General features: G+C 41.4%; 1 protein-coding gene across 1 annotated transcript in view; it reads left to right on the top strand.

Moving 5' to 3' along the window:
• The window catches only part of LOC140366086 (zinc finger protein 385A-like), a 60,619-nt gene that overhangs the window by 23,661 nt on the left and 20,272 nt on the right, over positions 1 to 16,686 (top strand). The window contains exons 2-3 of the mRNA XM_072452759.1: positions 1,024 to 1,169; positions 7,571 to 7,681. Of these exons, the coding sequence (XP_072308860.1) occupies positions 1,024 to 1,169; positions 7,571 to 7,681 (257 nt within the window). The remainder of the gene's footprint in view (positions 1 to 1,023; positions 1,170 to 7,570; positions 7,682 to 16,686) is intronic.

Below are 16,686 nucleotides of genomic sequence, written 5' to 3'. Positions count from 1 at the left end.
ATAAGTGACAGTCCGCTATCTTTGCTCCCCAGCTGTGAGACTTAAGCTGCTTTACTGCTCTGCCCATCAGAGAGGGGGAGAGAAGGAGAAAGAGAGGGAGAAAGAGAGGGGGAGAGAGGGAGAAAGAGAGGGAGGGGGGAGAGGGAGAGGGAGAAAGAGAGGTGGAGAGAGGGGGGAGAGAGGGAGAAAGGGAGGGGTGAGAGGGAGAAAGAGAGGAAGGGAGAAAGCGAGGGGGAGGGGGGAGAGAGGGATGAGGGAAGGGGGAGAGAGAGGGAGAGAGAGGGGGGATAGGGAGAAAGAGAGATGGGAAAGAGGGGGAGGGGGAAGGGGGGAGAGAGGGGGGGAGGGGGAAAGAGAAAGGGGGAGAGTTGGGGGAGGGAGAGAGAGGGGGAAGAGAGAGGGGGAGGGAGGGGGAAGAGAGAGGGGGAGGGAGGGGGAAGAAAGAGAGAGAGAAAGAGAGGGGGGGTAGAAAATGAGAGCGAGATGTGAGAGAGAGAGGGTGAGAGAGAGTTTGGGGGGAGAGGGGGAGAGAGAGAGGCAAACAATAGTGAGTGAAAAGGAAAGCGAGAGTCATGCAGTGTTCCAGTCGTCCTTGGAGGTCGTTCTCTCTCTCGTGTTCCAGTTGTTAAGTCGGAAAAACTTTGAGCTGAACATTACAGTTCATAAACATTAACAACATTAACGATTCAAATAATAAAAAGCAAGAATGTCCAAACACAGGGCGCAGCCATGTTGGATTAAATAAAGTCATTTCTACACTTCTGTGGTTTATTTGACTTTCACCTGAACACCTGAACTAAGACATGTACATTTTTGATGGCTTGCAAGTTGCAAGAGGGATTCGGTTTTATTTTTCAAAATGTCTTCACAAACTGCAACTTCAAGGATGTGAACAATATTCACCACAGGGGCAATCTTACCAAACCAAACCAAAGTCATCATTAGAAAAATATCAACTCGTTTGTCGTGTTCTTATTTTAGTTTTAAACTAAACCTTCCCCTCACATCTGGTCTTTGACGCAGGAGGAGTGAACCGTCCTGGGCCGGTCCCTGCCTTCCTCCGGAGCCCCGCCGTCCTGAGTCCAGCTCTGGATATGAAGCCCTTTCTTCAGTTTCCCCTGGAGACTCCTCATCCCGCCTCCATTGGCCTCTTCCACAACTTCAGCACTGTGAGTCGACACCTCAACTTTATTCCACTCACCCACTACTCCTTCCACTCTAAGATCTTGCTTTTTTTTTTTTTTTGCTATTTATTACCATTTCATTTCCATCTTGTTACCATCTTATTACAGTGTTGGTGTAATCCCTCATTTGTCCAGGCGTGTTCCATAGTAGAAAAAGCTTCAGTTGTAGTCATCTGGACTCAGTTAGAAAAAATAGACGTTTCGACTCTCATCCAAGAGTCATTGTCAATAAAAGAATTTAGATCGAGAACTCCAAAACTCCGAACTCGGAGTTCTCGATCTAAATTCTTTTATTGACAATGACTCTTGGATGAGAGTCGAAACATCTTATTACAGTGCTATAATGGAAAGTGCTACCTAATTTATAAATGTTAAACTGCTGAGTAACTGTGACCAAGAAGTCTAAAATCCTGTGTAAGTTTAACTCTATTTTAGTTTATCTCATTAAAAACAAATTACACTGGTTTTCTATTTGAATTTCCTGAACATAAACGATACAGAATGTTAATAACTGCAACTTTACATAGTAATAGTCAAGATTTCTTCCTTTATTTTCTGACTTCTCACTGACATTAGATCTAAAAATACTAATGGTTTGAACTCTCTATAACCAAACATAAGCAACATATTATAATTTTCAGCACATGTTAATTTGCTTTTCAGCTGACGGATGGAAAAATACACATTTCTAGCTTCAAAATTGTATTTGAACTGCTTCACATAAAGTATTTGTGTTGTGTCTGTTGATACAATTAAAAACTATTGTGGGACCAACATTTTTGTGTGTATTTATACTCTCAGTCTCTGTCACAATCTCAAATAAAATAAACAAATTATGCAAAATACAACTGTAACTGTCTTTAGACCAGGCTCTGATATCACCAATCGTGAAAAAACACCTTGTTTTGTCATATTCTGTGGTCAATCCCAGTTTCTCCATTGAAATCACATTACACTTCACTTTTCCCTCAGGAACTTCAATGTTTTAAAGCTCCTATTAGCGCTGAAGAACATCTTGACATCACACGAGCACAATCTAACCCTGCAATTGCACCATTTGAAGGAATTATACAGATGTTATATAATATCATATTTTCAAATATCCCTCATAATTTGCTATTTTGCTCGCAGCGCATGCACAAACCCATCTTCCACGCCGTCGTCTTCACAGTTTGTCTAAAATAATAGGCTGACGGCTGTTGACTCTTTCTTCGCGGTGGTAATTGAGCCAATGCCGGGCGAGTGTTTTACTGCAATAAAATGACTTACAGCTAATCGATGCTATAGGCCCACACTGCGTCCCCCGCGTCAGCACTTTCAGCTCCTCTCATTTCCAGATTGGGTTTCACGTGAAGGTCAACGCGGCGACACACCAGGACGGCCGCAGGAACACACTGTAAAAACACATGAACCTCAGGCACGGCTGAAGCTGCGGCAAAGCTTAAGAAAACCAACTAAACACGGTCAAATTTAGTGTTTTCATGTTGCTGAATGTTACGTTGTCACGATCTCAGATAAAGGGCTTAGTGAGACACGGTTATTGAAGCAGAAAATACACAAACATTTCCCCTGATCATTGTTTGTTAGAGATTGCCTCCACAAACACAAAGATGCACCAATTCAGCTTTTTGGGTTCCAATGTCAAGACTTTGGCTTTAAAGGAGAGACATTGTGCTTTTTACAGGTACTTAGTAATGAACTGTAACATACGTAGATCCTCAATTCACATTTTGTTATATTTAAACAACAATGTTGATCTAAAACAGCTTAACAATAGAAACAGGTCCTCTTCAGAGAATCTTGACTGTAACAAACTGCACATTTTCATTTACATGTTTTAATTTCATAAAAGTGGCAACGTGACATTCAAGAGCTCTACTTGTATCACCCAGGGTCTCATGGGATACCCAGGGATGTGGGTGGGGATAGGGGGTGGGTGAAAACAGGTTTCAGAGCACTGGAGCTTCAGTTGCAGGACAAAACAGGATGAACTCAAACCTGCAGGAATCAATCACAATGCAACGTTGAGGAAACTAAAGATCAGGAAACATTGTTAAAAATGTTTTTTGCATAATAGTCCTCATTTAAGGGTACGTCAATAGCCAATATCAATCTAAACTAGAGCTTGACAGAAAATAGCATGTATTTCCTTGAAACAAAACGAACCTTATGTAATGACTTTAGTCGCTGTAATGAAACATTTCTATTATTTATTTCCTTAAAGTAACTACAGAACAGCTTTGTATGAGTGGAGCATATGAGTTAATTTTCTGGGCTATTCAATTGCTATTATTAAATCAGTTCATAGGCCAAACCAAATTCAGCTGATTTATTTGGGGATTGGCGCTATACTTGAGATCGTTATTATTACAGAATCCGTGGCTTAATTAGCTGCCTATTGTCTCTAAGCTACAACCTCTTTAATTTTTGTCTCTTTCCAAAACTGTACAATAATAGATTTTATGGGATGTCATGTGAAATCCACCACAAGCTCCAACTTTTTGCTTTGCAAAAGACCTTAAAAAACAACTTAAATTATTTACCGTTCGAGATTAAGTCAAGGTCTCGCGACATAAACAGCTCTGAGGCAATTTTAGGTTTAACTCAAATGTACATCAGTTACTGCAGTTGTAGTTCTTGTACGTCTCAAAAGATCTTTTCATAATTCAAAACAGAGGTGATATCCACGTTGCTGTTGCAGAAGAAAAGGTCCTGATGGAATGTGAACCATGAGACAGCAACACTCGCCTTTAAGACCCTCAGCACTGCTGCCAAAATCTATATGTTCTCCCTCCTCGGGACAAGCTGTTTCTCTACCAAGTTCTTAAATTTCTATATTCCACATTCAAACTGACTCCATGTTCCACTATGTGATCTAAATTTGTAACTAAACCATGTTTGTTAAACAGATGCCTTAAGAGCTGTAAATGTGTAACGTTTATGCCATATTTGCCATAAACGTTACACATTTAACGTTTATGGCAAATATGGCCATAAACGTTATGGCTATATGTATTTATTGACTACATTGTCAATCATCATTACCTGCTCATGATGAATTTATTGACAATGTTGTAATATCTTGTTATGGTCACATATGTCGTTGTGCTAGTTTAAGTAAAACATTTCCAAATTAGTATGTTTGCTTGCAGTCTTCAGGTCCCTCCCACTTAAAACCCCTCTCACTCTGTTGTCTTGCTGGACTTTCGACCCCCAGAACTCCTGGTCTGTGACCTCTAGGTGCCCCTCCCCCATGGGGGTAGTGTGGGCCCCTTTGTCAGAAACTTCGGCCCGCATTCAGGCAATGGCAAAATTGCCATTTCTAACGAAAGCACAAGTCAGCAGATCTCTAAATCTGCTCCTGAAAACACCTTCTCGGAACCATGCTGCTTTGTTGTTCTCTTCAACACACATGCGGCAGACGGCTCTAAGTGTCCCAAAAAGCCAGAGGAGGCCCTGATCCTTAAAAATAATAATTAACAAGAACTAGATAATATGCAATGGCTGAAGCCATTGCTAGTGTCTGCGTTCTTGTATAAAAGTACAACATGTGTGTAAGAGGACTACATGTGTGTAAGTAGTACTGGTGGTACTACTTAAGATAAAAAGTCAGATTTAATTGACAACAAATTACATTAAAGCTGCGCTAGCTGCTTCCCGCACGACCCCCTTCCCACCCGTGTATGTTTTCTGCTGCGTTTTGCGGTAATTCACCGTTGATGATTGCATAGTTTGCGATTCAAATAGTAGTTTGTCCTGACAAATTGCAAGATTGTGCTGAACACAGACCTGAGCAGGGAGAAAGAGAGAGAGCCTCGGTGACCTGCGACCTTTCATTGATATTGAGGGGATCAAAAATACCCTAGTTGTGGCAGAAAGAATAAAGTCTAAAGAATAAAGTCAAAAGAATTTAAAGAATAAAGTCTAAAGAATAAAGCCCACCCGGCCCCACCGCGCATCCCGGCCACCGTCGCCGTACAGAACGGCGCTGGTGCACAAAGGAACATGCGGTTGTGGCGAGACCGTCACCCCAGTTCAGGAACTATGCTTCCTGTTCCAAAGGAGGAACTCATGAAACTGAGGGGGAAACCATCGTCTTACCCGGAGATTGTCACGTTATCCCGACGGAGATCCTAATTTTTCCCCTCCATCCTTTGTTGGGAAATGGGAGGTTTTGTCTATAGGAGTTTTTGTTTATAAGAGTTCTTCTAATAATAGTGTTTTTTAAACTTCCTATAATCTGTTATCTGTCTTTTTCCTCTGTATCTACCTGCGTTGTATCAATGAAATTTCCCTGTGTGTGGACAATAAAGGATTATCTTATTCTTATCTTATTCTTATTTCAATGGGGAAAAAGTACTACCGTATTTTGCGCACGAAAAGGTGCACCGGATTATTAAGCGCACCATCAGCTATTTGTGTACCATGTGTACTGGTCCATACATAAAGCGCACCGTACTATAAAGCGCATAAGATAAACAAAACAGACAAGTCAGAGTCAGTTGAGCTTTATTAAACGCGTTCAACTCATTCAGATCAACATTGTTCAACATCAAAACACACTATGCTATCGCTAACAGACACGTTAACATATCCAAATCAATTCCCAGTCAAGATCACTTGTAAACACGTAAAATACAAACACAGAACACACTCTGCTACCGCTAAAAGACACGTTAGCATATCCACAACAACTCCCAGCCTCGTTCAGTTGCAACACGTAAAATACAACACAATACACTCACTTTTTCAGTTCATTCCTCGTCCTCAAATCCTTCAAATGCCGCCGTGTGCATCCCGCATAGCTATGACCAGACGTCCCGATTTACCTGGGACAGCCCCGATTGTTTACGTCCCGTGTCCCGTTTTAATGTCTGCTGGGGCGCATAATGGTAAAAGCAGCCAAAGCGCAGATGGTGCTCCGTGCTAAAATCTCTTTGGTCAGTGTGATCCCGCATCTCAGATCCATGCGGCAAATATTTTGCGGCAAGACTTTTCCATTGCTCAACCGAAAGTGTCAAAACAACAGAAGTGCTGATCCGAAGCATAAACAGCACTGATATCATCCATTATCGGGGGAAAAATAGTTTATATTTGGCGCTTTTGGCAGTGCCTAAGATTTGTCTTTGAGTACAGATGAAACTTGGCTGAACGTTTACACACAATTACTCAAAGTGATCTTTTGTGATTGTTATTTTAACTGAAATATTGGTATCAGAAAATATTGGAGCAAGACAAAGATCCGATATTGGTGTTGGCTGAAAATAGAAATTCATATTGGACCTTCCCTAGCATGTACAATTAAAAGTATATGTATATAAATGATTAATAAATTGTTCACGCACTTTCAAGTTTGCAAAAGCCTGACAATGAGGCACAGCGTTGATAAGATCTAATTGCAGAAAGACCATATTTAAACATGTGTGTTGGGGTAGTGACCTTGACTGTCTGACAATGACCTTCAGTTTTGTCGCACACAGCAGGTTGTTGAGTGCAAAGCCTGTTTAACCCTCGGACCAGAACACATCAGTGGATCTATGAAGCCTGTAATCACGAGCACAGCATGAAACAAACCATTTGAACCGAGCCCAAGAGCACAGCTGCAGCTCAAGCGCCCATCGCCGCACGCCCCTCAGTCTGCTGGAGAACTGTTTCATGCATGTGTAAAAATAAGCTTAACTTGAACCTTTTACAATTTCGTGCATTATTCATTAACTCCACATACTCTACTTCTGAAACCACAGCTGCTGCATGTGGCTGGACCGAGGGCAACGAGGCACGATTTTATTTCCACCGATACAGATTATTAAACTTCATGATTAAGGCTGCCACTATTATTTTAGAGGTCGACTAGTCAAAAGATTATTTCTATTGTACATCGAGACCTTTTAAATGCATTATCAATCTAATAAATGTTGAAATCTGATGATTGAAAGATTCTAAATAGAGAATATTTACAAATCAAGTGCATTTTGATTTGATAATGCTACAGTCTTTGTAATAAAAATGTCTTTCCGTATGTGTTTTAGAGTCTGTATAGTATAATATAGTTCATAGATTCACTTTTCATTTTTGTAAACACAGATGACCTTTTCTCTGATATAATTTGCTGTGATTCGTTCGTGTGGACAGCATTCTACGGCTTCATTGGCATGGCACACGGGCAAAAAGAAACAGAAACAGGATAGATATGAACAATTATTGGTGCTAAATATCGGGAAATGTTTCAATATTGGATCGACATTTCCGATCGACAAATGAAAAAAATCTGTGGGGTGAACTTCACGAGCGCAAGTACAGACTGTGTGGAGTTGTCATGAGAACCTTTAAAAGAAGCACGTTCCTAAAGCTGCTCCTGTTCCTGAATGCTGGATGTCTCTCCTCAGATGGACCCGGTGCAGAAGGCCGTGATGACGCACACGTTCGGACCACCGCTGCTCAAAACCAAACGACCGATCATCTCCTGCAACGTCTGCCAGATCCGCTTCAACTCCGAGGTACAGAAGACACGGACACACAAATACTGCCCCATAACGCTTTAAAGTATGTGCTGTGTTTGGCCGTTACAAGGCAACAACATGTATCGCAATATCTATATAATTCTTTGTGTATTGATCAATCACAATTTGCATTTTGATTCAACCTTTTCTTATCAAAAACAAATAACTGTGACTTTCAGTTTGAATTTCATGAACATTACAAGACAGTGACGTTTGAATGAATAAATTGTAAAAAAAAATCCTTTAAAGTCCACAGTATACAGATGGATAGCAGTCTGGTTTTCATCTTTCAAAGTTCCGCTGGGCGTGATTGACAGGTGCATTAGCCAATCAGAGAAAGGCACAAGTGTCAAAACAAATATGGCTGTTCTTTTTTGTGTACATGAAGTCAGAGGGGCCGTCCTCACGTCCAGCTTTGCAAGTCATTTTTAGAAACGGTCTTGAACTGATTTGACTTTGGGTTAAGGTTAGTTTGCATGAGATACAGAATGTCAAGTCCTGCTCAGTTTCAGCTTTCTGAGCTGTAAATGAAAAAAGTTGTAAAAGTATTTTGATTCTTAGTTTAAGAATAAACTCTATCACATATATAAAGTCAACATAATAATATAATAATAATAATAATAATAAATATAGCCGCAAGCGGCAATGATCGGCCCTCGTCACGCCGCCGCCACGCCGCAAGAGGAGGGGGCGCTAATGCGCCCCAATTGTCCTTTTATTACGCCTACTGCTGAATCTGTGACGCTGTCACATCCTCTCCCCTTTGTTTTACCATCAAAAAGCAATTTTATTTTTAATTCTTGGCAAAATGTGCGGCTTTGCCGCACAGACACCGTGACTCTTTGAATAAAAATGTGGATAACTTTTGATGGTCCACCCCTGAAGATGAGTCTCACCAAATTTCAGGTTAATAGGGCTGACGCCCTAAGAGGAGTTTGTGAAAGTCTAAAGTGTAAACATGTTCTGGCGATTTCCCCATTGGAATAACATGGAAGGTTTCGGTCATCGTTACGGCAAAGCCATAACAATTATGACATGGGTCTCATTGACTTTTTTGATGAGGCCAAAATTGAATTGTGTGTCAAATTTCATATAATTTCGCAAAACTAAATATTTAACCTCCATATAAAATCTGTAGGGGGCGCTGTGGCTCCAAATTAATTTATTTCACTTCAAGTAGGTTTAGGGCAAAGAGTTTAACAACTGATTCTAATTTGACGCAATTCGGACTTTATCTGCGCAAACGGCAGAAATGTTAAATTTGGGAGATTTCTGAAATTCTTGCTACAGTTTGCGGCTTCGCCGCACAGAGGCCGTGAGAGGTATCAATGTAATTTGGATAACTTTTGATGTCCCACTCCTCAGTAGCATTTTCACCAAATTTCAGCTTTTTAGGGCCAACGCCCTGGGAGGAGTTTGTAAAAGTACGACGTTTGGAAAAACTCCGAAGTCATGTTTAGCCATTTTTGAAGCAATATGGCCGACATTTGGTTGGGCGGACGACGTTGCCGTAATAATATTTTTTACTTCTCTTGTCACCATCGACCTCTGCGCCAAATTTCATGATTCTACGATCAAATTTTTTTTGGGTCAGTTCCCATCTCTCAATGCATTTTTGGTACATTTGGGGGCGCTGACGCGCCAATTTTTTTTTATTTTAGAAAAGGGAAATAGCCAGAATGTAGAGAGGCACGATTTTTAGAGGTGTGCAAATTTTTGTGACTTTTCGTCAATGTTCACTGGGTGAAAAATAGGGGGGTTGGTCCCGAGAAGAAGAAGAAAGAATTAAAGCCGCAAGCGGCATCCAACGGCCCTCGCGGGCCGCCGGCCTTCCGACTCTGCGCTTTCGACTTGATAAAGATGGCGCCCTTATTGTGTGTTGAATTAAAAAAGAACTTGACAGACGGAGACACATTGGACATGGCCAATCCAGTGCAAATCAACACAAGTGTCAGTCAAATTTGCTGCGCCGCCGCACAGAGACCGTAGCACTTAGAATATAAATATGGATAACTTTTGATGCCCCGCTTGTGTAGATGATATTTCCCAAAGTAAAGCTTGATCGAGCTATTGCCCACGGAGGAGTTTGTTAAAGTGTGAAGCATAAATTTGAACATTTCATAGATTTAGCGTTTTTCCCATTTGTGACAGTATATTTGCAGCTCCACGGCACAGAGACCGTAGCACTTAGAATCAAAATATGACTAACTTTTGATGCTTCCTTTGTGTAGATGATTTCCCCCAAATATGAGCTTGATCGGGCAATCGCCCTAGGAGGAGATTGTTAAAGTGTGAAGCGTAAAAATGTGGTCATTTTAGAGATTTCGCTGTTTTCCCATTTCTGACATATATTTGCGGGTCCGCCACACAGAGACCGTAGCACTTAGAATAAAAATATGGATAGCTTTTGATGCCCCGCTTGTATAGATGATTTTCCCTAAATATGAGTTTGATCGGACAATCGCCCTAGGAGGAGTTTGTTAAAGTGTGAAGCGTAAGAATGTGGTGATTTGAGGGATTTCGCGATTTTCCCATAAGGATAACATGGGATATTTCTGTCATGGCTACGGTTACGCCGTACAAAATATGACTTTGTCTCTCATACTTTTATGATCAGGATGGCAAATTAGAATTTTGTGCAAAATATCATGTCATTTGGAAAAACTCTATTGTTTATAGGCCACTCTGAAGGCCAAATAGTCAGAATTCTGGGAAACGTTTGAGGCTCCGTCGCACAGAGACCTTAAAAGCTATCCTTAAAATTTTGATAACTTTAGATGCCCCACTTGTCTAGAGGACGTACACCGATTTTGAGGTCGGTGGGCAAAACGCACTAGGAGGAGTTTGTCAAAGTTTGAAACAGAAAAATGTGGATATTCGAGAGATTTAGCGGTTTTCCCATAGGGATAACATGGGAGATTTATGTCATCGCTACGACTACGCCGTAAAAATTAAGGCATTTGTCTGATTGGCTTTTTTGATCGGGACGCCAAAATAGAAATTTGGGTAAAGTTTAGAAAATTTTGGTAAAACAAATTTTTGACCTTCAATGTTAATTTAAAGGTCACTCTGTAGGGGGCGCTATCGCGCCCATTTCAATTTTGTCAGCCTAAACTGGTCCAAACTAGAAAGTTTAACAACTGATTCAAATTTGGTCCTAATCGGACTGGTTTTGATCAAATGGGAGCAATTTTTAGATCTGCAATATTCCAAAATAAGTTGTCCAACTTTGCGGCTGCGCCGCACACAGACCGTAAAAGGTATCTCAAAAAATTGGATAACTTTAGATGCCCCACTTGTCCAGAGGACGTACGCTGATTTTGAAGTTGGTGGGCAAAACGCCCTAGGAGGAGTTCGTCAAAGTTTGACGTGAACAAAATGGCTAACACAGCGTGTTTTCATTTTCAAAGGAAGATGGCGGCCATAGGGTAAGTCTGGGGGCGTGGCCACAATGATTTTTTTTGTTTGTCCTCACGAGAGGAATGCGTGTCCCGAATTTCGTAGCTTTACGTCAAAGTTGACCTCGGGGCGTCTCCCATAGGCGCAATGTATTTTGACTTTTGTCGGTGGCGCTGTCGCGCCATTTTTTACCGAAAAAAAAAATGGCCCAGAAAAAATTAAATTTTTCGCCGATTCTGAATTTTGGGCAAAGTTTGGTGAGTTTTTGAGCATGTTCAGGGGGTCAAATTAGAGTTAAAAGCGATGAAGAACAAGAAAAATTAAAGCCGCAAGCGGCATCCAACGGCCCTCGCGGGCCGCCGGCCTTCCGACTCTGCTCTCTGCATTTTACAGAGTTGGCGCTAACGCAATTGTCTAAGAACTAAGACAGTGACACATTGGACATGTACAATGCTGTGCTTAACCAGTGCAAATGAAGACAAATATCGGTCAAATGTGCAGCTCCAGCGCACAGAGACCGTGACACTTGGAATAAAAATATGGATAACTTTTGATGCCCCGCTTGTGTAGATGATTCTCCCCAAATATGAACTTGATCGGATAATCGCCCTAGGAGGAGTTTGTTAAAGTGTGAAGTGTAAAAATGTGGTCATTTTAGAGATTTTGCGGTTTCCCCATAGGGATAACATGGGATGTTTCTGTCATCGCTACGGCTACGCTTTACCAAATATGACTTTGGCTCCCATACTTTTATTTTGGGAATGGCAAATGAGAATTGTGTGCAAAATGTCATGTCATTTGGAAAAACTCTTGTTTATAGGCCACTCTGAAGGCCAAATAGTCCAAATTCTGCGAAAAGTTTGCGGCTCAGCTGCACAGAGACCGTAAATGTTATCCATAAAATTTGAATAACTTTTGATGCCCCACTTGTATAGAGGAGGTACACCGATTTTGAGATCGGTGGGCCAAACGCACTAGGAGGAGTTTGTTAAAGTGTGAAGCGTAAATGTGAACATTTCAAGGATTTGGCGTTTTTCCCATTTGTGACAGTATATTTGCAGCTCCACGGCACAGAGACCGTACCACTTAAAATCAAAATATGGATAACTTTTGATGCCCCGTTTGTGTAGATGATTTTCCCCAAATATGAGCTTGATCGGGCAATCGCCCTGGGAGGAGTTCGTTAAAGTGTGAAGCGTAAAAATGTGGTCATTTTAGAGATTTCGCTGTTTTTCCATTTCTGACATATATTTGCGGGTCCGCCACACAGAGACCGTAGCACTTAGAATCAAAATATGGATACGTTTTGATGCCCCGCTTGTGTAGATGATATTCTCCAAATATGAACTTGATCGGACAATCGCCCTAGGAGGAGTTCGTTAAAGTGTGAAGCGTAAAAATGTGGTGATTTGAGCGATTCTACGATTTTCCCATAAGGATAACATGGGATGTTTCTGTCATCGCTACGGTTACGCCGTACAAAATATGACTTTGGCTCTCATACTTTCATGATCAGGATGGCAAATTAGAATTTTGTTCAAAATATCATGTCATTTGGAAAAACTCTATTGCTTATAGGCCACTCTGAAGGCCAAATAGTCAGAATTCTGCGAAACGTTTTCGGCTCCGTCGCACAGAGACCGTAAAAGCTATCCTTAAAATGTGGATAACTTTAGATGCCCCACTTGTCTAGAGGACGTACACCGATTTTGAGGTTGGTGGGCAAAACGCACTAGGAGGAGTTCGTTAAAGTGTGAAACATAAAAATGTGGTAATTTGAGAGATTTTGTGGTTTTCCCATAGGGATAACATGGGATGTTTCTGTCATCGCTACGACTACGCCGTAAAAATTAAGGCATTTGTCTGATTGGCTTTTGTGATCGGGACGGCAAAATAGAATTTTGGGTAAAGTTTAGACAATTTTGGTAAAACTAATTTTAGACCTTCAATGTTAATTTAAAGGTCACTCTGTAGGGGGCGCTATCGCGGCCATTTCAATTTTGTCATCATAAACTGGTCCAAACTAGAAAGTTTAACAACTGATTCAAATTTGGTCCTAATCGGACTTGTTTTGATCAAATGGGAGCAATTTTTAGATCTGCAATATTCCAAAATAAGTTGTCCAACTTTGCGGCTGCGCCTCACACAGACCGTAAAAGGTATCTAAAAAAATTGGATAACTTTAGATGCCCCACTTGTCCAGAGGACGTCCGCCGATTTTGAAGTCGGTGGGCAAAACGCCCTAGGAGGAGTTTGTCAAAGTTTGACGTGAACAAAATGGCTAACACAGCGTGTTTTCATTTTCAAAGGAAGATGGCGGCCATAGGGTAAATCTGGGGGCGTGGCCACAATAATATTTTTTTTTTGTCCTCATGAGAGGAATGTGTGTTCCGAATTTCGTAGCTCTACGACAAAGTTGACCTCGGGGCGTCTCCCATAGGCGCAATGTATTTTGACTTTTGTCGGTGGCGCTGTCGCGCCATTTTTTAACGGAAAAAAAAATGGCCCAGAAAAAACAAAATTTTTCGCCGATTCTGAATTTTGGGCAAAGTTTGGTGAGTTTTTGAGCATGTTCAGGGGGTCAAATTAGAGTTCAAAGCGATGAAGAACAAGAAAAATTAAAGCCGCAAGCGGCATCCAACGGCCCTCGCGGGCCGCCGGCCTTCCGACTCTGCGCTTTCGACTTGATAAAGATGGCGCCCTTATTGTGTTGAATTAAAAAAGAACTTGACAGACGGAGACACATTGGACATGGCCAATCCAGTGCAAATCAACACAAGTGTCAGTCAAATGTGCTGCTCCGCCGCACAGAGACCGTAGCACTTAGAATATAAATATGGATAACTTTTGATGCCCCGCTTGTGTAGATGATATTTCCCAAAGTAAAGCTTGATCGAGCTATTGCCCACGGAGGAGTTTGTTAAAGTGTGAAGCATAAATTTGAACATTTCATAGATTTAGCGTTTTTCCCATTTGTGACAGTATATTTGCAGCTCCACGGCACAGAGACCGTACCACTTAAAATCAAAATATGGATAACTTTTGATGCCCCGTTTGTTTAGATGATTTTCCCCAAATATGAGCTTGATCGGGCAATCGGCCTAGGAGGAGTTCGTTAAAGTGTGAAGCGTAAAAATGTGGTGATTTTAGAGATTTCGCTGTTTTCCCATTTCTGACATATATTTGCGGGTCCGCCACACAGAGACCGTAGCACTTAGAATCAAAATATGGGTAAGTTTTGATGCCCCGCTTGTGTAGATGATATTCTCCAAATATGAACTTGATCGGACAATCGCCCTAGGAGGAGTTTGTTAAAGTGTGAAGCGTAAAAATGTGGTGATTTGAGCGATTCTACGATTTTCCCATAAGGATAACATGGGATGTTTCTGTCATCGCTACGGTTACGCCGTACAAAATATGACTTTGGCTCTCATACTTTTATGATCAGGATGGCAAATTAGAATTTTGTTCAAAATATCATGTCATTTGGAAAAACTCTATTGTTTATAGGCCACTCTGAAGGCCAAATAGTCAGAATTCTGGGAAACGTTTGCGGCTCCGTCGCACAAAGACCGTAAAAGTTATCCTTAAAATTTGGATAACTTTAGATACACCACTTGTCTAGAGGACGTACACCGATTTTGAGGTTGGTGGGCAAAACGCACTTGGAGGACTTTGTTAAAGTGTAAAACATAAAAATGTGGTAATTTGAGAGATTTTGTGGTTTTCCCATAGGGATAACATGGGAGGTTTCTGTCATCGCTACGACTACGGCGTAAAAATTTAGGCATTTTTGTGATTGGCTTTTGTGATCGGGACGGCAAAATAGAATTTTGGGTAAAGTTTAGACAATTTTGGTAAAACTAATTTTTGACCTTCAATGTTAATTTAAAGGTCACTCTGTAGGGGGCGCTATCACTGCCATTTCAATTTTGTCAGCCTAAACTGGTCCAAACTAGAAAGTTTAACAACTGATTCAAATTTGGTCCTAATCGGACTGGTTTTGATCAAATGGGAGCAATTTTTAGACCTGCAATATTCCAAAATAAGTTGTCCAACTTTGCGGCTGCGCCGCACACAGACCGTAAAAGGTATCTCAAAAAATTGAATAACTTTAGATGCCCCACTTGTCCAGAGGACGTACGCCGATTTTGAAGTCGGTGGGCAAAACGCCCTAGGAGGAGTTCGTCAAAGTTTGACGTAAACAAAATGGCTAACTCAGCTTGTTTTCATTTTCAAAGGAAGATGGCGGCCATAGGGTAAGTTTGGGGGCGTGGCCACAATGATTTTTTTTGTTTATCCTCACGAGAGGAATGCGTGTCCCGAATTTCGTAGCTTTACGCCAAAGTTGACCTCGGGGCGTCTCCCATAGGCGCAATGTATTTTGACTTTTGTCGGTGGCGCTGTCGCGCCATTTTTTAACGGAAAAAAAAATGGCCCAGAAAAAATAAAATTTTTCGCCGATTCTGAATTTTGGGCAAAGTTTGGTGAGTTTTTGAGCATGTTCAGGGGGTCAAATTAGAGATCAAAGCGCTGAAGAAGAACAAGAAAAATAATAATAAATATAGCCGCAAGCGGCAATGATCGGCCCTCGCCACGCCGCCACGCCGCCGCCACGCCGCAAAAGGAGGGGGCGCTAACGCGCCCCAATTGTCCTTTTATCACGCCTACTGCTGAATCTGTGACGCTGTCACATGTTCTCCCCTTTGTTTTACCATCAAAAAGCAATTTTATTTTGAATTCTTGGCAAAATGTGCGGCTTTGCCGCACAGACACCGTGACTCTTTGAATGAAAATGTGGATAACTTTTGATGGTCCTGAAGATGAGTCTCACCAAATTTCAGGTTAATAGGGCTGACGCCCTGGGAGGAGTTTGTGAAAGTCTAAAGTGTAAACATGTTCTGGCCCCATTGGAATAACATGGGAGGTTTCGGTCATCGTTACGGCAACGCCATAACAATTATGACATGGGTCTCATTGACTTTTTTGATGGGGATGCTAAAATTGAGTTGTGTGTCAAATTTCATATAATTTCGCAAAACTAAACATTTAACCTCCATATAAAATCTGTAGGGGGCGCTGTGGCGCCAAATGAATTTATTTCACTTCAAGTAGGTTTAGGGCAAAGAGTTTAACAACTGATTCTAATTTGACGCAATTCGGACTTTATCTGCGCAAACGGCAGAAATTTTAAATATGGGAGATTTCTGAAATTTTAGTTACAGTTTGCGGCTTCGCCGCACAGAGACCGTGAGAGGTATCAATGTAATTTGGATAACTTTTGATGTCCCACTCCTCAGTAGCATTTTCACCAAATTTCAGCTTTTTAGGGCCAACGCCCTGGGAGGAGTTCGTAAAAGTACGACGTTTGGAAAGACTCCGAAGTCATGTTTAGCCATTTTTGAAGCAATATGGCCGACATTTGGTTCGGGGGACGGCGTTGCCGTAATAATATTTTTTACTTCTCTTGTCACCATCTACCTCTGCGCCAAATTTCATGATTCTACGATCAGATTTTTTTTGGGTCATTTCCCATCTCTCAATGCATTTTTGGTACATTTGGTGGCGCTGACGCGCCAATTTTTTTTATTTTAGAAAAGGGA

The sequence above is a fragment of the Eucyclogobius newberryi genome, unplaced genomic scaffold (assembly GCF_026437365.1).
Source record: "Eucyclogobius newberryi isolate DKJ021-1_F unplaced genomic scaffold, fEucNew1.0.hap1 SCAF_19, whole genome shotgun sequence".
Taxonomy (NCBI): domain Eukaryota; kingdom Metazoa; phylum Chordata; class Actinopteri; order Gobiiformes; family Gobiidae; genus Eucyclogobius; species Eucyclogobius newberryi.
This window is presented reverse-complemented; position numbering and strand designations above follow the sequence as displayed.